At 30.3% G+C, this 22591-nt stretch overlaps 1 protein-coding gene across 6 annotated transcripts in view; it reads right to left on the bottom strand.

The window, feature by feature from the left end:
* LOC118201094 (lysosomal alpha-glucosidase-like) overlaps positions 1-22591 on the bottom strand; it is a 184572-nt gene that overhangs the window by 82908 nt on the left and 79073 nt on the right. For all 6 annotated transcript variants that reach the window (XR_015039502.1, XM_085810921.1, XM_085810923.1 and 3 more), the window contains 4 exons: positions 18472-18603; positions 16821-16931; positions 11625-11738; positions 10299-10383 (listed from right to left, as the gene is read on the bottom strand). Coding sequence is in view for 5 of the 6 variants with exons in the window: in XM_085810921.1 (XP_085667047.1) it covers positions 10299-10383; positions 11625-11738; positions 16821-16931; positions 18472-18603 (442 nt within the window). In the remaining variant the exon portion in view is untranslated. The remainder of the gene's footprint in view (positions 1-10298; positions 10384-11624; positions 11739-16820; positions 16932-18471; positions 18604-22591) is intronic.

The following is a 22591-nucleotide window of genomic DNA, read 5'->3' as shown; positions in this document are numbered from 1 at the left end:
CTTTTCACAACCTTTAACATTTTCACGACGAATGTATCATATATGCATCAATACTTTATTCTCTTATGTGAGGGCATGCTATATGCAACTCACCTTGGAGACAACATGCTGTCGCAATAGTATGATCTTGCAGGACAGAGTCTTTTGCATCGCTAAGCCTAACTTTAAAAAAAATACATTAATTTTTTTTTTAATCCACTGCTTTATTTCTTCTGTAATGGTATCTTACAGTAATAGAATCATAAATACAGAATCTCAAGACACACTGTAAAAATTTTAATTAAACTCTAAATGCAAAATAAAATATTTAACTCATCTTGATTAAATGCATTACAAAACTTACCTAAATGTATACCTAAACATATGTAAAAAGTAATAAAATCTATGATTAAATATTAGAGTATAAATAATTCAGAAAGCAGACAGTGTATAACAGTCGCTAGCACTTCATTAGTTATGAAATATATTTTGAGGATGGGCCTTTTTAATTATTCCCAGCAGAATAATTAATCCTAGAATCCCCTCATTTTAGGCACATATACAGGATTAAGTTTTGTTGGTTTTGAATGAAGAATGTTTTCACTGATCTTTTGTTCATAGAAATTATTATTTTCTTCAATTATTATGTTCATTAGATCATTATTGAAAAAATAAATTTCATTCACATAACATTCAATTAAATTTGAATTAAATTCGTAAATGAACTTTATCAGTAGCCATATTTACACGCATCTCATTTAATGATGGCATGAGACTTTGTTTCAGTTAATGTAGTAGAGCACACGTGTATAAATGCAATGATAAAAGGGAGATAATCATATATGTGTCCAATAAGCATAAACATGCATGAAGAAACTTGAAATAGCATTATCAGCAAAACACTCCTGTAGACCTTGTAAATATCCTGGTCAAAGTTAATGCACAGGAGTCAAACTTTTTTTTTTTTTTTTTTTTTAAATTTTTTTTTTTAATTTTTATAATGAGTATAAAATTCTCTTAAATGTGAATATGAAGACACAGTCTGTATTTTTTTTTTTTTTTCACATTGGCAGGATCTAGCTATTTATAGCTGTTGGCGACTACTAAGGCCAGGCATCTACTAGGTGAGCCACCATTACCTCCTATGAAGGGATGGACAAATTACATCCATGCCTTCTCTGGGATTTGAACCTGGGCCTTCGGTACAGTAGTCAGAGTAACTAACAATTTTTCTGTCTGGGCAGCTTGTATAAAATATTAAATTTCCTAATTTTCATAAAATTAATTATTTTTATTTTAAGAATGCCAAAATTGCACCATTTAAATATAATATACAGGATGATCCAAAAATCCATCAACATTTGAAGATTCAATAATTCGTGGAATAATGTAAGCAGGGAGGTAAAAATTGACACACATGCTTGAAATGACATGGTGTTTCATTGACAGAAAAAAAAGGCCAACGTATAGCTATGGGCAGATCATTTGACCTCATTATGGATGCTACAAGACAACATCTAATGGCAGTTTTTTACCATACCTACAGATATGCTGTACAGTGCTGTTCACAACATTGTCCCTCGACTATACATATTGTTGACAAATGACAGCCAACATGTTGAACATTTATTTATAAAGAACATAATCTTTGCTAAAAATCAATTATTGTGCTAATTATTGCTTTTGTTAACATGGGAAGTGCCATCTGTTGGCTGTTTTAAGCACTGTTTTTTGCTTTCAATAAAAACCCATGACACTTCAAGCACATGTGTCAGTTTTTACCTCTCTACCTACAATTTTCAATCAATTATTGAGTTTTCATACGTTAATGGACTTTTGGATCACCCTGTACTTTTATAACTAATGGCTAAGTAAGGATTTTCATGGATGTGCTGTATACCATATATGCGCACTATAAATAAAATACTTATCTGTGGCTGGGTTTAATAAATTTGATATGGACTCAGTTTTATTCTCACATATAATGTAAGTCTGAAAACAAATTTTTCAGAAAGAATTTCCTAAAATCAAAAGGGTTTCTGCTCTTTGCTGCAAATAATAATTACCTACCCTACTTCACAGTAATATCTAAATATATGACTGTCTTAGATTAAGTTTGAAAAGTTATAAAATATATTGTCTTTAAACAGTAAAATCAACTTTAATAATGCCAATGATTTCACAGCAATTTTATGCTATATAGATTAGAGAAATTATTCAGAAATCTCAGAATTGCAAAGCTTCAATTAATATCTAGTTTTTAAAATAATTTATCTTTAAAATAGGCTTAAAGTACAATAGGATGTGTTCAGTATTTTTTGTTACCAAACAAATTTCTGGAGTGTCTTTGCAATAATAGATGGTGGTACTGCCTCACGATTTAATTATAGTTGCTATGGTAACAAATCTGTCAAATATGTAATTTATGTACTCTTTATTATTATTGCTACAGTGTATTTGAGTGATATGGGCATCGCAAAAATGCTGCGTTGTCATGAGAACAGCATTTCTTCTGTTTCTTCTGCATGTTTATATAAATTACAGTTTTAAAGTTACAGCCCATTAGTCTTATTCTTAAATATTTTTGGTACGTGCGACCGCAGCAGTGAATCAGCAAGCTATGGATATCTGTGATTTATTCAATCACGTAGTGGATTAATTTCGATTTCAGGATTATGCATGTGGTATAGTGTAGTGTAGAAACCTCAACAATGGGATGAGTACGTTCCAATTTTCCCCTCTTCTTTTGCTGAAAGTTTTTAGTATAATATTTATTGTTATTCATAATGGCTGATTTGAAACCCATTTTAACTAAAAAGAAGGTTCTAAAAAGCAATATAACTATGTTTAAAGGCAAGGTAAATTCGAAATTAGAAAAAGCAGAAATTTTAGAGGTAAAATTGTTCAAAACGAAATTAAATGCCTTTAACAGTGAACTTCGCTCTATCTTTGAAGAAACATTTTTGTTGTGTCCTGAAAGAGATTGCGATACCTTCATTATGGAACAACAAACAACACAAGAAACTTTCCATGAATTAAAACTATAAATAAAAAGTTATAGAAACTTTCCAGTGATTCTATTATCAAAACAAGTAGTGCAGCAAAAGTAAATTCGTCTGACATTTGATTACCAAAATTATAATTTCCTTCCTTTACAGGAGAAAATATAGAAGAGTGGATTAGTTTTTATGATCTTTTTAAGGCAAGTGTAGATAACAATCCAAATATTGCTAATACCATAAGTTGCAATATTTAAAGGCTTCTTGTAAAAAAAAAAAAAAAAAAAAAAAGGCTCTGTCTATTATTGAGCCTATTCCGATTTCTGATGTTAATTATGATATCCCGTTGCAACTTTTAAAGGAACGTTATTCTAATAAAAGAGAATTGCGCAACAGAAACATTTAATAAATTAAACATTAATTTGTAAAATGTTTAATTTGCTAAATGTTTCTGATTCAGCTCAAGCTATTTTACATTGTGTTGATGTAGTGAATGAATGTGTACGTTCCTTGAGAACTCTTAGGCTCTAAGTTTCTGACCTTTCTGATGTTCTTTTGTTTATTTGATAACTTTCTGTAAACTATGATGTGATAACTGAGAAATTAGATAAAAACATAAAATTTTGGTGGGAAAGAACTTTGAAAAATGATGAATAAGGAACTTCAGATAATTTACTAGAGTTTCTAAAAGACCACATTAGAACCCTTCAGAATAGAAGAAATCGATCTAAAGATTTTAGGAAATTTTCTAATTCCATATTAACTTCTTTGGTGTTAGAAAAAAAAAAAAAAAAGGGGGGGGGGGTTGCACATTACACAAGGAACATCATTCTCTTTACAAATGTGGTAGGTTTTTAAAGTTATATTTAAAAAAAAAAAAAAAATCGAATTTGTTAAGAAACACAAACTTTAACTGTTTATCTTCTCAGCTTCATTTAGTGAAAAATTGTCGTAGTTTACATAAATGTATGACGTGCAAGTTGCCCCACCATACTGTTCTTCATTTTGATCAAAATCCCAAAACTAGTGAAAATAAGAACCCAAAACAAACATCCTCACTCTCCCCCCCCCCCCCAGTGCTGAAGTGATCTTACCAAAGAAGAAAGTCGTTACAAATACCACAACTTGCACAGGACGATTTAATTATTCCAAAGGTGAAGCAAAACATGTTTTATTGTGTACTGCTATGATTAAAGTTAGTGATTCCACTCGTCAAGCCACTCCTTGTACTAGACTGGCAGTGAAACCAGTTTCATAAGTGAAGAATGTGCCAAAAAACTAAAGTTAGGTAGATTCAACAAAAAAAAAAATTAGTCATGCCTTGGTTCATTTAAAACTGTAACAAGTGAAGAAGTGGAAATTATCTTTTTTTTAACACTTTGAGCCAAACTCAAAATTTTGAACATATGCATTAGTAACTCCAAAGACAACTTCAGATGTGCCTAATGTGTCCTTCTAAAACTGCAAATCATTTTGATGATCCAGTCTTGGCTGATCCTATCTTCTATGAAAGAAAACCTACTGTTATTTTGTTAGGTGTAAATGTATTTTTTACTATGCTTAAAGAGGCTATCACTTCTAGGGACGCACGTGGCTACGTGGGACAATTCCGAGAAACGAGATTCTAGTAGCACTGCTTTAACCCTTTAACTCCTTAAGACGTGTTTAAACGTTTTTGGAATTTCTTTAAATATGCTTAAGACGTCTTTACACGAATTTCAAATCGCACGAAAAATGCTTAAGACGTGTATACACGAAGCCCGAATTTCACGAAGATTACTTAAGACGTGTTTAGACGACGCGATCTGGTCTTCCTTCCCCTACCTTTCTGCAGGCGGCTGTCAGTTGACACAAAGGTCTTAATAGGGTGTAAAGTCTCTTTGAAAAGAGCACTTTAGGAAAAAGTCCTTAGAGTGAAGTATCTTTGTCAGACAGCAGGTATGTATTATCTGTGTGCCGACTAAAAGTTTGCGAAAAAAGATAAATCGTTTTACAACTGTTTGCCTTGTGGTACTTTATACAAATGAAAGTCAACCAGGATCCGAAGTTGTTATAGTACATTGCCAAATTTTAGTAGAAACAAGAAAAAATAAGAATTGTAACGGAGGACACCTTTATGCCTATATGTTATAGAATCAAATATTTTATTTTTGTATTGAAAAATGATTACAATTTCTGATTCGTCAGGAAAAAATATAAAATGTTGCAACCAGCTTTCTTGTTTGCCTTCGTATTTCAAATGTGAGTTATTATAATGGTATATTCTTCTTTTTACATTCTTAAATGTTAAAACTGTGCTTTCAGCATGCCTGAGTTTTGTACTCGTATGTGCGGCTCTATGCTCCGTAGAAATTGCTGCATATATTTATTTAAAGCAAACTGCTTGGCGCGTGTACTTTTATATTTGAAAAGATTCAGAGAATTTTCAACAGGGAAATAAAGTTATTAATTTTACTGAATTTTGTGGATTCTTTGTGTTTCGAGGTAAAAGTCAAACCATCAGATATGTGATAACATTAAAATAAGGGTATATATAATCAGGATTTTGCGGCCAGACATTCCCAGCGAAATACATTACAAAAAATTATCTATGTAGAATTAATGTATATTCCGTTTAGTATTTTAATTTATCAGTGTTATTACACATCAGTTTATCAGTGTAAGTTATATCGAGTTTTAGTCGTGTTCGATATAAGAATTTTATTTGGTTTATATAAATCCGATTCGTTTAATAATATTATATTTATTAAATACTATTTATTAGGTTTCCAAATCTGTCAAACCCAATCAATGGCCTCCTGGCTAAGATATCTGATTATCGCTATTTCGACTCGTATTCAAACCCAAACAAACGAACTGGTTGAATTTTGTGATTTCCCCTATGTGTAACATGAACATGAGTACGTTTTACTTAGAAAGTCGTCCATGGAGACAGTCATTGCCTTTGGCTGATAGATCTCGTTTCCTTTGCCATACTCAAAAAATCTAAAAATTTTTCAAAAACACTAACAGATGCATATAACAAAATAAAATTAAGTAAATGCATATAAAAAAACTAAAGTAAATGTATATAACGAAAAAAAAATGAGGTAAAAAGTTTAAAGGGACAGTTTTAAAGGGATTCACAGATAATTACTCGACAGGCTAAGGGTTAAACGGGAGGCTTCCGAGAAATGTTTCGTCTAGCTAGGAGGAACATGTCCCGGCTACGAGCAACATTTTAAAACTTTTTCGAAAATGTTCTGGCTGGAATGTGTTCCTCGAACGTTCAACCAATCAGACGAAAGTTCTGCTTTTGAAGGATCACGGATAACTTTCAATATGGCGATGGCTCTCACAGTAAAGTCATGGATGGTGGAAATAGAGGCCGATTTCATTATTGCTGTTTTATTGTAATATGTTATGATGCCTGAGTTATTTTTAAAATGTTTATGTATTCATTAAATATAAGATCGTGAAAATTTCAGAGTTGACAGTATTTTACGACGTTCTTGCAGTTCGGATTTGTTTACAAATTGTTCGTTGCCAAAAGTTCGCCAAATTTGTCGCATTTTGTGCTGATCATGTATTATCCCTGTTATATATTGGAATTTTATTTATTATATTTAAGTTGAATAATTTTTTTAAATCCGTTTGTATATGCACAGCTTTTCTCCTAATTACTTATCTTTTAAATTGTTAATTGCATAATCAGTGACACATTTTAAACAGCATAAAAGATGAAAAAAAAAAAAGCATAGCTTATGTAATAATGAGAATACTCATTAAATTTGTCTATTATTTTCATGTTATTAATGAAATACTTTTTGGATTATAAATACATTAGAAACTATACTTTTATTGTAAATGCTACATGAAACATTGGAAATTTATGGATTTATTATAATGCATGATGAAAAACATTTGTGTATACATTCATTAATATAAATTTTACTCTTTACATTAATACTAATAAATATATATTAACAACTTCTAAACCATCGCACCTCTCTATCTGTATGTAAATATATGACTTATTAGATGTGTATATATATGTATGTATGTATGAATACAAAAATGAACATTGCCAAAAAGTTTATTTGAAGTTACTTTTAATTCATATAATGATCATGTAATTGGCAGCAACTGTAGTCATCAGTTCTTAGCAAATTATTATGGATATGTAATAATCAGTTGAAAAATAATTTATGAGCATTTGAGTACTAAAGAGTGTACACATTTTGTTATTGGGTTAATTCATAATTATATCATATGTATGATCTACGTAATATAAACAAGACTAATAAATAATAAGAAATGTAACAGCTGTGCATTTATAACATTTGATTACTTAAAACAGTGCACAACTGATTATCACCTTCATATCTGTTTACACAATGAATTGTATTTTCCAATTAAGTGCACGGGCCTACTAGTGGCCGAAGCGTCGTTGAACACTGGTAGTTCTGTCTCAGGTTAGAATGGCGTGAACGGGCTAGCTACATGGGCGTTTTCTTGGTTTTCCCCATTTGTAACTGGTATACGAGCCAGTTTTAAAAAATCTTCTACAAAGGGATCCCTCCTGTTAGGCATATTTGATCTTCATATTGCTGACTAGTATCTGCTGGCTGTGAGGATGTAAATATCAGCCATATAGATTTTTGTCATAGAAGGGTTTTTTTTTTTTTTTTTTTGTCTGTTTGTTTGAATGGACAGAACAGTAATTATGAGCCATAAAGTTAGTTAAGAAAATGCTTTCAACAGGACACAAATTTTGCAGTGAGCCATCAAATTTTCACTGGAATGCAGACAACAGAAAATACACATAAGTAATGTCTGATAAATAGACTTATCCAGCACACGTTTTAAACTATTCTTAGTGTACACAGAATTTGGCTATTACTGATGTAATTGATTGCTATAACCAGAAGTGTGTTTATCAGTTACTTGAAGTGCCAGAGTGGAGATCAAAGTGATTAACTTGATAGCAATCACCTTTCTGTTATCTTCCATTACTAACAACAAAGTTTAAAATGAAAAGAGCGTGAGCGATACAAAACAACACGAAGAAGCAATCGTCATTTAAAAGGAAAGGTTACTTTCGCCAATCTTAGCGATAACTGATTCTTGTTTGGCTTTCAGCCTGTTTACCAGTGAGGATGGTAACCCTATTTCGCCAAAGAGCGTTTCTCAGAATTGTTCCACCAAACATTTTGTTCCGGCAACAAATATCGTAATGTGATAAGGGTTTTAGGGAGACATCATAAAGAGAGGACAATCATTATCCTTTGCAATTTGTTCTCAGTTGCGTTGGATCATATCCAGGATTACTAATGATTCAAATCTAACTATCACTTATACAGTGAATAATCTTCAGTTGAAACAGTTTGGTTTTTAGACTAAATTCCTGAAGTCAAACGTATCTCTAGTGAAGAGCAAGAATGTGAAGAATTCTTTAAAGCAACACATTTATGTGATCAAAATGGTCGTTATGTTGTGAAACTTCCATTTAAAGATAACCCTTCAAAGTTGGGTAATTCTAAAGGTCTCGCTTTACAAAGATTTTAATTCTTTAGCGAGAAATCTCTTAAGATTCTCTGATACAAATAAAATGTGTAAACAATTCATTAAAAAATACTTGGATCTCGGGCACATGGAACCAATTTGCAGTACAGAGTCCCCAAGTCAGGCATACTACATGCCACATCATGCAATAACTAAGAAATCTAGCTCTACGAGAAAAATACATGTGGTTTTTGATGCTACTAGTAAGTCTTCATCAGGAATATCTCTTAACGACATATTGATGGCAGGACCTAGAATACAAGAGCTGTTTCCAATTTTGATAAAATTCTGATGTTACCCAGTAGTTGTCACAGCTGATATCATGAAAACGTTTAGACAAGTTTTAGTTAATGAAAAGGATACAGACTTTCAAAGGATATTTTGGCAGGACAATCCAAGTAATCCTATTCAAGAATTTTGACTTAATACTGTCACATATGGCATTGCCTCCACTCCATATTTGGCTACTTGCTCTTTATACCAACTTGCCTACGATGAGCAGAATAACTACAATTTAGCTGGAAGGTTGTACATCAAAATATTTTTGTAGATGAGTGTTTGGTAGGTGCTCAAAACATTGAAGAGTGTAAAACTCTAGTAAATCAACTCTTGTGAATGTTAGAAAGTGGAGGATTTCTTCTGCGTAAATGGTCATCCCAGTGACTTGACAGTGTTACAGAATATACCCAAGGAGTTGAGAAATGATTCTGAGGCAATGAAATTCAAGATGATATCAAAGTTTTAGGAATTAATTGGAACCTCTGTGAAGACTACTTTAACTTTTCCATGTCCATTTCTGGAGAAAGTTTAAATACACTAAAAGAGATATCCTTTCTGATTTAGGGAAAATATTTGACCCATTGGGTTGGCTTGCTCCTTGTATTTTTTATGTCCAAATCTTGATACAAGATATGTGGAAACTACATTTATCGTCAGATGAGCCTGTTAGTGATGAGAGTGCTAACAAATGGATATGTGGAAACTACATTTATCGTCAGATGAGCCTGTTAGTGATGAGAGTGCTAACAAATGGAAGAGTTTCCAAAAGAATTTACATCTTACTCAACAATAAAAGAGAAAAGAAGTAGTCAACGAGTTGAGAAGTAAGTACGCTAGTACTAAAAGAATAAATTGGTGCAAATGCTGCTACATTCTAATTTAAGTTTAAAAGTATTGTTAGATCCAACTCATCAGCAATAAGACCTGAATTTTACCAAGTGAATTAATATATGAATTACATAAAAGCAAAAATCTAAGATACTAAGACATTCAGATGTGAATGAAGAAATTAAAAAAATCTAAGATACTAAGAATTTGTGTACATAAATTAAAGTTAAGTTACAGTCCATTAGTTTTATTCTTAACCAGGATGTCTTATTTCTTTACTATTCACAGAAATGAACCCATACCACTGAGATGTATAACCACTGATATGTATAATCAGTTTTATGTACTTATTTTGCTATATATATATTAGAGAAACTATTCAGAAATCTCAGTTAGCTTTAATTACTATTTATTTTTTAAATACTCTTTAGCTTTAAAATAGGCAAAAAGTATGATAGAATGTCTGATCAGTTTATTATTTGCAGACAATGAACACATACCACTGTTAATTGAAATATATAATCAGTTTTACATATTTCTTTAATCTTCAACTTACAGCTATTATCCAATGAAATCTAAGAAATATGTTTTTTAAATACTAAACTTAAATTAGGTCACTTAAACTACACATATAATTACATATATTTTCAGCAAAAATGTTAAATGTACCTGCACTATATGGAGGATAGTTTAAAGAATTTTTTCCACATCCATTGAGAGATCCATCAACAAAATTCGATGGTTCATTCATATCCTTTATAAAATATAATTAATAATGTCAAATATTCTCTATTATGCAATATTTCATTGAAATTCAGATTGAGGTATGAAAAATTTAGCAAAAGATACATAATTCTGTTTACCACTAATATATAACACTTTATAAAAAGTACTGTCTTTCAATAAACCAAATGAGTAAACCTAAAATTGCACACAGATGCAAAAATCATTACTTTTCATAAATGTTTCAACAAAATTGATTGAATTTACGCAGACTGATATACAGTAACATAAAAATTGAAAAAATATGAGTATGTGTGGCATAAATTAAGTTTTAGGTTTACTTTGCTGAGTTACGTTCAGATATATTCTGATATACAGAGAGAATGATAAAAATCCTAATATCAATAAAAATGTCACTTAAGAGAATGTAGTTCCATGATTGTGGTTTTATCTTATTGGTTGGATACAGACACTGTGCTCTTCCTGAAGGGAATATAAATATTAGTGGGTACAAGGATGAGATCTAAGACCTTTTTCATGTGAAAAGAAAAGAAGATTTACTTCTCTTACAAAAAATAATGTTTATCCTCACTGAGATAGACTGGGAAAATACATTCAAGAAAGCATTATTCTGTAAATAAAGGGCCTTGCAGGGAAAATGTTACTAAGAATAAGCTCTACACTATTACTAATAGCATATAAAATCACCATTAAATTTGGCCATACTCCCCACTTTAAAACATTTCTTCAATATTTGAAAATTATGTTTCCAACATTTCTGCATAAGCTAATTTTCTAACAAAATTTTTATCGATTTTAAACACCTATAACTATGATACAGGAAAAGGTTTTATCAAGCTTTCAATAAATTATTGTATATTTGCTGAGTTACTACAACTGTTTTGTTTGCTACTTCAATTATGGAAACGAATGTGAGTAAATGAGAATGTAATACAAATGTGAACTAAATCTTTGCAATTAGTAATAATATACTTTCTTCCTAGTTGAATAATCAAATTAAATACAATTTTTACATAGTTATAAGCATTAAAAAAAGAAACCAAGAAGTTTTTCACTTTATTTGCATTAACTTATTATTACAAAACTTGAACAATTTGCTAACTTTCCACTAGAAGAATTGTCTCATTAAATACTTAGTATAATCAAAAGAGAATTCAGAATGGAATTTTACATCAATATGGAAATAAAAAACCTTAATATTAAATGCTTCTAAACTTCACAAAATTATTAAAAGCAGAGTTTCATACTTACTAGCCATAAGCCATCAAATCGAACAGCTTTTCGGAACTCTGCACACATCTGAGTCCAATAAGGTCGGACTTGAGGATGGGAAAAATCAGGAAAATATGATTTGCCAGCCCAAAGCTTATAAAATATGATATGCACTATATTTATTTAATTATTTTGTATCATTCTTCACAAAATAAATAATTAGTATGCACAGCACAAGAGACAATAATAAATAATTAGCCCACTTTTTATTACAACTTTACATGAACAGAAAAATGAAAATGTTAAAATATGTATATCAAACAAAAATTAAAATTAGAATTTCTGAATAGCCTCTAAACAAAAATTGAATGCTCTAGAATATGGAAGCATGTTAAAATGCTACCTATTTCCAACTTTCTACCATCTAACTGTCTAAAATGTATTTAATAATAAAAATATAAAAGCAATTTTTATTTAACTTCAAAGTGAAACAGCCAAATGTTCTCCACAAAGGGACAGAATCTGCTCTTTAATGTAGCATGCAGGAAAGTATAAGAAACAACATATGAAAAATAAAATATAAAAGAAAAATGATACACAAGTGTCATTTATTTTACTGGTTGCAGGAAAGGAGGAAAATATAGCAAACACACAAAGAAGCAGAAGACAAAATTATGAGTTTCAAAAGTGTCAAAGAAATTTAACTCGCTAACTGAAACTTTCTAATTAATTTCAGATAAAAAACTTTTAACTCCAGATTATGATTTACAATGATACCAAATATGTAATAATGATATATGAACTGATCGATTACAAATCTTATGTTAAAACTTTCTTTTTTTTTTTTTTTTTTCCTTTTTAAGTGCAGAACCAAATGCATATCATTAAATAAACCAGAGAAAAGTTGATAAAATTTTCAGTAGCTAATATTATTAGTTCCTTGAGTTCATGTTTAAATTTTTTTTTCCAACAAAATTATTCAAAAAAAATTCCTTTAGTTGTTGAATCAAATTTTTTGAAGTTTTCATATATACACAAATACATACATGCATTAAGAAAAGTGTTACATGAGCATATGAATTTTAAAACAACTATTTTTTTTTTAAATATTGTTGTTTTTATTTTTTTATACATGGCACTGGTGCATTTATTCAAACTTCCATATCAAATTTTAATGTTCTTCTTTTACTTAATTTTTTTTAAATATATTATGGAAGAGAAATTAATTATTTTCCCTTGACACATATCTAATTTTTTTAATGTTATATTTAATACAAATTTCTTACAATTTATTATTATTTGATTTCTCTAACATGTTATTATGCTTTATTAAATTTCAAACTACATCGTGTTTAAAAAAATATATACATATTACAAAGTGTTATTTTGTCCAAACTATCGATCACTGCGCCTCGGCTAGGCTATTAGCGAAATGAATACAAAGTCTAGTTTATATTAATAGCCGCTAGATGTCAGTTGTCTTCTATTTTGCATGGTAACCATTACATGTTTAAAATGGCTACTCCGCAGCAGAAATCATTTTGTGTTCTCGAGTTTGTGAAGTACAATTCCGTGATTACAGTGCAAAGATGTTTCAAGTTAAGGTACCAAAGTGATCCTCCGAATGGGTGGAACATTCGCAGATGGAACTGCAATTTGTTGTAAATACAGAATGCCTATGTAAAGGAAAGAATTCTGGCCACCTCGTGTTCCCGACAAAAATGTTTCACGAATTCAAACTTTCCAAAGCAGTCCTTCGAAATCAACTTATCATGCCAGTCGCAAACTTGTCAACCTATGACACTAAAAAATCAGATTTTTTTAAGAAATCGGGAGATTTTTCACAATGTTAAAGACTTTTTAAATGATGAAAATATAGTTTTTAATAATGAATTAACTTTAAATAGTAACTAATTCTTAAATGCGAGCAACACAAAAATACCTTACACATAAAAAACATTTTTATTACTTGCATCGTTTAAGAAATCAAACAAAAAAACACTTTAATCAGTTTTCGTACAAATATTACAAACAGTGGGAGATTTTGCTTTCTTTAAGGAACTTCATAATTTTGTTCATAGCAATTGCCAGGTAGGCCTGCTTTCGCTAATAAAAGTTTTTCTAATGTGTCATCACTAATATAAGATCTAAATTTAGTCCTCCTTTTCACAACAACACTGAAAATCCTCTCACATTCTGCATTACTATGGGGAACTGTCAAGACGGAAAACATAATTCTAGACAGTTCACTATATTTTAAAATTCCATCAGAACCTTTCAGTTTTCCAATTAAACTTCCCTGGATGTCAATCCTAGCTGATTTTATAACTTCATCCAAGTTTTCTAATTGTAAACTGCAATATTATCAGTGGCAATATCAATATCATCATCCTTCATGACTAAATGAAGTAACATGGGAAGTCGGTTGAAAAAATACCTTATATCAGAAAAAGATGCATTTGCTAGAGCAGAAACATCAGCAACTTTAGTATACAAAATCACTTCATCGTTGACTGGAAATTTATGTAGTATGTAATCACATACTCGACAGAAGTAACTTCTAACATGAAGATAAAACTTATTTTTGTCTTATCTGAAAGTTCTTCTACTACTTTTGTAGTTGCAGCTCCTATTACCATATATTCATCTTTCTTCCGATTTTCTATTTCACCATAAATCACATCATACATAGAATTACAAGACAAAACACTTTACAAACTTTGATAAAATGCCATTAAACAGATCATAAATCTTTGATTGCAAAACATGAATTAATGGAAGAATTAGAATTATTGAGAACATTGAATGATGGCAAAATGAATTGTAAAAAAAAGCAAAAAGCTTTGTTAAGTTCCAAAAAAAAAAAAAAAAAAACCATAAATATTCGTTCTTCACACGATAAACTTAAAGTAATCAGAAAATGTTTCGTGTGTTAAGCAATTTTTTTATTTTGAAATTTGTATCAGTTTTATGCTTATATTTTGCAGTATTATTTTGAGAACTGCCAGTTTAATTGCTGAATGGTACAGAAATTACTTTATTTTTCTCAAATATTTTTAACAATGGAAGTAGTAACTACATCTCCATTTACTTAGGTATTTTATAACTTTCAACAGAGCCTTTTATCTTAACTCTCGAAGCATTTACTTCTTTAAAAAATGCAAGAAGTGTGTTCCATTGATCGAAGATTCTAGACAAGCATTTCTTTAAAAACAGCCAGCATCTACACACATGTTTCAAAATTTTTATCATTTCAGTATTATGCAGCTGTTGGAACTGTTTCAACTTTTCCTTCCTTTTAGAACTCCTTTCAAGACAATAATAAATATCATCAATGTGCTCATCCACATTTATTGGTAAAGAAGCTGCCCCCTTTTTAGCTGCTAAATTTAAGAAGTGACAGGTGCACCTCATAATCTGCAAACCTGAATTTTCCTTTCTTAAGATGCCTGCAACACCAGTCTTCAAGCCTACCATTATTGATGCATTATCGGCACCAAGTGCTAAGGGAGACCAGTTAAGTCCAGAGGGACTGCATTTTCATTTAAAGTTTTAATACTTATAGCTGTGCTTTATTAAAGCATGACGAATGTCCTTCTAAAGTGGGGACAGAAAGTAAACTGCATTCAACTTCTGAAGACTCTGGATTAAAAAAAGAAACAACAGTTAGATACAGTTTTGAATCGATATTATTGCTTCCATTCGTAAAGAGGTAGAACGGAGCTGTTTTAATGCAATCAATAACTGAAGATTTATTTTTCAAACCTATTTTTTTAACAATTGCACCTGTTTTGGTCCTTGTACTTGAGCATTTCTTAGCGATTTCACTATCGGGAGACATTTTTCTAAATAAAGCTGCAGCGTGATCTGATGCATTCAGTGGCAGGTTGTGCTCCAGTAAAAAGGCAGAGAACAGACATTCTGCATTAATAACTTTTTGGTCCTTTGTTTCCGAAGAAAATTTAAACTTTTTTTTTTTTTTTTTTTTCAAAACAACTCATGTTGTCCTTGTGTTTTTGTCTACGCACATGTTTGAGAACATCCGCCCTTCCACCATGCGAAATCGAAAAATCACAATGACAGACGGTACACATCGCAAATTTATTATATTTCCTTGAGGAAATAACGGAAAGAAAGTCAACTATGTACGATTTTTGAAACATACACGTGTATTTCACCTTTTTCACAGATATAACAAAAATTGATAATTTCTAAAACTATTTCCCGAAAGCACGTGCACTCACACAACTCCGAACAAGATTAACAAAATAACTAAAGAGCATCCTAATAACAGCCTTAAGCTTGCTTTGTGCTCATTGGCTAATATATGCCAGATGACACGCTGTGAAGCTCGAGGCCCATTGGAGAACTGGAGAACGATGCTTCTGGATATGTATATGCTCTCACTCACAAAGAAAAAGTTTTCATCTGATTTGCAAGGTTTTGTTTTAGATATAAGCTAAAGAAAATTCAACTTCTTTCAGACGTCAAAAATCACCTTTTGTTTTTTTTTCATATAACGAAGTATTAAGCCAAGTACACAGAAAAATCGTGAGAAATTTTAAGAATAAGAAAAAGTCGGGAGAAATATATTGTAAATCGGGTTGGCGGGAGAGCGGTCAAAAATCAGGAGAGTTGGCAACTCTGCGTATGTCATACAGTTTAATAAATATATGCATTCGAAATATGTATATTCCTTTTGAAACACGCTGTATAAGTATGAATGGCAGCAATAAGCCCTTTTTATTGCAACAACATTTTAGAATAATTTATTATCCAAAAATATTCTGGATTCATTACTTCAGAATATTTAAGCTGTTTTTATCATGTTCCACAAAGAAGATGTAGTTACAAAAGAAGGTGTAGTTTATGCATTTCTATGGCTTAAACTACACCTTCTTTTACCTTCAATGATAATAATTTTATACTTCGGTCATGCAGCATTCTTAAATACTGAAATTCTAAGTCTGATTATGCAAAAATTGTGCATGTAACTATTTTAGAATAATTTATTCTCCTAAAATATTCTGGGTTCATTACTTCAGAATACTTTATTATTCTAGAATTAAACAACTTGTAAAAAATAATATATCATTTTCTCTTTAAAAAACAATAGTTTGTTCCATACAACTCAGAACCAAATAGCTATAATATTTACCTTTCATAACATTATATTATTAAATTTAATGTGCAATTTGCCAACAACATTTAAGAGGAAGAGAATCACAAACTTACTTTTCCCTCTATATATGTATCATTTATTTTGACAAAGATATCTCTATTGATGCCAACATCTAAAGCTGGATAGTTCGATTTCAAAGTTTTATTACTAGCTATTGCTGGATCCTGAAAAAATTATCACATCCTAAGTCACAATCAAAATGAAAATAAAAACACTAAAAAAGCAGCTTGATTAAGTGAACTTACAGGTGCTACATTATTAGGAGTTTTATTAAAATATTACAGGATTGGAAATACAAAACAATCAAATATAAACATTCAGAAACAAATTTAAAAATACATGAAAAACAGAAAAACTGGCTAGTTCTTTATCTACAAATAGTCACAATAATAATTATAGGTCATTTAACTCAAAAGTAAAGGAATTACGTTTTACATATCTGAAATGATCTGCAATATAAATAAATATAAAAGCAAAAATTGTGAAAATGGAATGACCATTTTTGATGCAAGGAAACATTGGAAAATAAGGCAAATAATATAAAAGATAAAAATCCTTAAAAAAAAGTGTAACTAAAAAAATAAATTTAAAAAAATGAATTAAAGAGCACATTCAGTATGTATGACTTTTATAAAATGAAGCTGAACATGAGTAGGAAAGATCACTAAAATCATAATTAACATATAAATATTCTTACACATTATCACAAATCATGCTAATAATTGATAAAATGCTTGGCATTTTTGCCAGTGATAAATTAGGAGCTGAGTTTAAATGACAACTCACTGCATTTCTAAAAACAAATATCAGACTTGCTTCTCCAACAACTTTGCAGTATAAAAAAAATAACAGACTTGCTTCTCCAATCACTTTGCAGTATAAAATTATATTGCAAAGAATCTCCCTTTCTTCAGTTTTATTAAGTTCATTTTTTCTAAAGACTAATGCAGTACATATTTTTTCCATTAATCAAAATGCACATACTTTAAAACATAAGTTGATTTGTTAGAATGCAAATGTTAAAAAAGTATTGAAAATTTATTGTAAAACTGCAATATTTGTAATGGCAAAAAGAGGTGAAAGTAAAAATATTAATCTAAACTAGACAGATATTCCAAGACTTTCAAAATAAATAAGCCTAATTTTTTAGCAAAAATAAAGTCAAACATATATTATGTAAGACTATAATAGATCTAAAAGTATTTTCATAAACCTCATGTATAGCTAGCACAAAATTCAGTAAATCCAACATAACTCTCCTAAAAAGTTTCAGCTAGTTTTATAAATGCCACATTTAAAAGAAAGGATAGTGAGTTTTCTATTTTAAGTACATTTCTTTAACTGCTTTAAAGCAACAGAAAGACCCAAAATATTTAACAATAAGTTCATTGCTTACTAACTGATAATTAGCCATATTAAATTAAATATCAATGAACTGTTTAATTAAATATTATAGTTTAATTTTAACAACTAATTTACCAAAGCAAAAATATTTTAGTAAGTGGTTCTACCAAACATGTAAATTAAGTAGCTGAGTCCTAGCTTGCTTTAGAGGCATTAAAATATCTTTCATTCATCATGAACGCATCCCTTGATTAACCCTAACTATAATTTTGCAAGAAATATCATATACTAAATAGTACCCATATTAATAAAATAATAAATGCTTTATTTATTATACAGATTATGCAGTAAATTACTCACTAATATGATTATAACTTTTCTTCCTTTATCATGAATCTCATCTATGAAAGATGGCAGATTTCGATAGTGATCATAATCATAAGTGAAATCTTTAAAGTTATCCATGTAATCAATATCCAGATATTGGACATCCTACAAAACATCAAAAAACATATAAAAGATATGTTAAACAGCCCCCAAAATGACATTTTTTTAATAAAAATTTCTAAAAAAGTCAAGAATTCTATTTCAATTAAAATATATAAATCTTACTGTTGTACTTATACAAAGTAAAATTTTACATTAATATGCATAGTACTTAAAATTATTTAATCTATATCACACGAAAAACACATAGCAAACACATTTTACTTTACTTTTTGAAGATTCTTACGTATTTCTATTAGATTTTTATATGCAGAAATTAAATTTCCTAGAAAAATCCCAACAAATTAAATTACTTTAAATTTAATATATAATACAATTATATGCAATAATATTTGAAGTAGAAAGAGAAAGACATGGAGATATGCATTCACAATGTAGTAATGACGCCAAAATGATATATCTTTTCTACAGATTTCTGTCTTGATAATAAATTAATGATTAAAGAAAAATGAGGTTGCAAATAATTTTAAATAAGTTTCATTTTCATTGTTCCCCCCTTCTTCTTACTAATCCCTCTGATCTGAATTAGATCAGATAAGTTCATTAACCTTCATCACTTCCATTACGAATTTAGGTTTCTTCAGCACATCTTCACGCACCAAGTCAACACAACTGATGTTGCACAGTAGCTTCATGGTTTTTACATTTGGTGCAAGTGTAAAAGTTTCCAAGTTTAGTACCACTGGAATATCTGAGGGCCCTTAAATGTCCTGAAGTCAACCGAGCCAAAGCCGTTTGGTCCTTCTTGTCACCCTTGAAACCAACAGCAACACCAGGACCTGCATTACAATACCACGAGTGTGTCGGTAGCTGTCTCCAAGAATTGTTAATTTTAATTGTCTCCAAGAATTGTTAGCATTTATGTTTTATAATACATTTTTAAGAAATTACGTTACAAAAACATGCAGCTAACACAAAATTCACAATGATCAGCATTTTGTTAAATATATAAAGAACATAAAGATTAAATCAAGAAATTCAAGAGATGCCATCATTACTTACATTATACACATGAACATACACCTGGCTATTAGCAGCTGATTTACAATCAGATAAAAGATACAAATACAAAGCCAGAAGAAATGAGTCATGTAACAGTTATGAAAATTAAAGCCAAATGATAAGGATACAGCAATTAAAAGTGAGATATGAAAGTGGTTTAGTTGTCAAATTATTAGCTAAAAATTGGAGTAAAAATTCATAATATTAATAAAAATAAATAAACTAATTTAAACATGAAGGAAATTCCTTCTTAAAAATTTAAAGTCTCCAAAGCGTTCCTGAAAATATAGGGCAACTACAGACTTTAATGCATTTGTGATGGATTACTGATTATCACCAAATATGCATATCAAACATAAATACATTCTTATCCAATTGTATCTTATATCTTAACTCCCATTTCTTGGTGTTGTACCAGTATGATGATAAGTGCGATAAGATTCCACCAAGGGTTCCTCACAATGGCACTATACATATTTGACCAGCATGTTTATGCAGAAGCTTCATTCATTCGAGAAGACAATTCCATGCCATTCTAGCATCCATGTGCAGCATTTAATGCACCACTGCATTTGTAAACAACTCTGCTGTCCCATTAACCCATTAACCGCCAAAAATACAAGGAATGTTTCTTTTCTCATGAAAATAATAACAAATATTAAGTATTTATAACATAAATTACATTGAAAATAAAAAAAAAAAATGCTCTTACCTGTGTTATAAAAAGCGCTCTACGTCAGCGGAATAAGACTACGGATGTTTAGAGAGTAGGATTTTACTCGTGTGATGTTTCTTTCGAGTGGAGCGCAGGATTACTTTTTAGCTGTATAACATTTTATAAATCTACAAATCACTTTACTTGTAATTAATTTAATATTAAAATATACATTGTATTTCTTTTACAAATACAGATTATTTCAATAAGCTTGATTACAATCATGATGTAAAGCTACATTACATACTTTGCATCTATAAACAGTCTGGCTATGGTACTCTTTACAATAAATTCTTTTGTTATCAACGGACTTTACGATAAAATGTCTACCATCTCCATGCAATGGTTTTTTAATGCTGAATTTACTAGGTCTTCCTGTTGCTGATCTATTTCTGGCTAATTCTACACTCTCAATAGGAGTTTGCAAAAGGAATAATGCATTCTCGTGTCTGAAATCTAAAAGAGACTTTATATTTCCAGTAGTAAAAAAAGTGGTGATATTTAGTAAGTTTAGTTACAGTCTCATATAATTTATCAGTATTCTCAATTTGACTATTGTCAAATGCAAATTCTGCTTCATATTCCTGTACTGCAAACATGATATCGATTCTCGTACAACAGGAACAGAAATGTCCTTATCAAAAGACCAATACTTTTTTCCTTGAGGTAATGAATGATATCCTGTAAGTAATAATATCCCAATAAATCTTCTCATATAGGCTTCAGATGCAATAAATTCTGGACTTTTTTTTTTTTTTTTTTCCCCTGAGCATATATATTTGTCTGTTCAACGACAAGAGAGTAAATGTCTAAACCAAAAAGAAAATCAAAAATATGTGTACTAGTTTTACTTTGTATTTTGTCTTTTATAATTTCTCTTCTATCTCTTTCTTCATGTTCTTTCTGAAACATAACTAACAGTTCCTTTTTTATCCACTTCAAGATTTCAGTCTTCTGCTTTTTAAACTTTTTAGTATGACTGCTCTTAGAAGGCTGAAACTTACTTCTTACGTGAATTTCAACTTCCCCAGCAGTATCATTTTGTAAAATATCATTATCATTATTTAAAACATTACCATTCCTCACTAGCTTCTGCAATTTCTGGGGGAACAACAACAATATCAGTTTCATTCTGGTCATTATTAACATCATCAGTTTCTTCATCAAAAAATCTTTGAAGGGCTTCTTCTAATGTAAGATACCTCATTCTAGGCATTTTTAAACAACCAGAACATGAACCAGAACATCGAAAGGAATGAGTGAAAAAGGAGATTGACTACCCGTTTCCTGCTGATGCTGCGTCAGCGCAACACCTGTTTTCCCTCCCTTCCCAACACAAATATAAACATCTGACTGATGTAATGTTCTGGTAAACGGTGACCTTGACTAAAAATAGATAACTCATAAAGACGGCAATTCTTTCGTTAAATATTTTCAGCAAAAATACCCGGTCGAAAATTTTGCTTAAAGTATGAGATTAATTATTATAAACAAAATGATTGTTGAAGGCAGATATTATTTTACAGAAATAATCTTCATAATATTCCCTACACAAAATCATCTGCTGGTATAAAATATCTTAGGTAGTTATATTTGTACACGTATTTATTGTGACCATTGCGTCAATGCAACACCAGCGGCTAATGGGTTAAAGATACATGGAAATCCCCAGTGTATAAATAATTAATGACTCTTAAGATGGCATCTCAGCAAATTGTAGACACGTTTTGTTATACTACATACCATATTTCCTGAAGTTTGGTTTGGCTGTATACTCCATTTAGGCCATTCATACAAAATATATAACCTTCTGAGCATTACTGCATAAGGAACATTTTTATGTGATGCACACTCCATCTTATTTGAAGCAAACTCTACATTTCTAGTCTAAGAAATAACAAGGAAACAATTGACGATGTGGAAAACTGTGTCTTCTCTTTTACACTTAAATGGCATTATAGGCACACATTATTTGCTCCTACACTGCACTGCTATTCATTTGTATTGTTGCAGGTTTACTGATCCATAACAGACTGAATGCACAAGTCCAATAAAAGGTTAATAAAATTTATTCTTATCAAAAGAAATATAACAACGCTGGATTTTTCCATTGAGATATTCGTCCCATAGCACAATATCACACGATATAATCAGTAACTATACTTTAAACTACTAAAACATTAAATAGAATGCAATCCACAGCACAGAGAAAGCTAATCCGATCAACAATAATAACAGCAGCTAACTAAACAAGTA

This window comes from Stegodyphus dumicola, chromosome 2 (genome assembly GCF_044657685.1).
Source record: "Stegodyphus dumicola isolate Sdum_Otavi_A_Nest chromosome 2, ASM4465768v1".
NCBI classification, from domain to species: Eukaryota; Metazoa; Arthropoda; class Arachnida; order Araneae; family Eresidae; genus Stegodyphus; species Stegodyphus dumicola.
The sequence above is the reverse complement of the archived record's forward strand: the minus strand, read 5'-3'. Positions and strand labels throughout refer to the sequence as shown.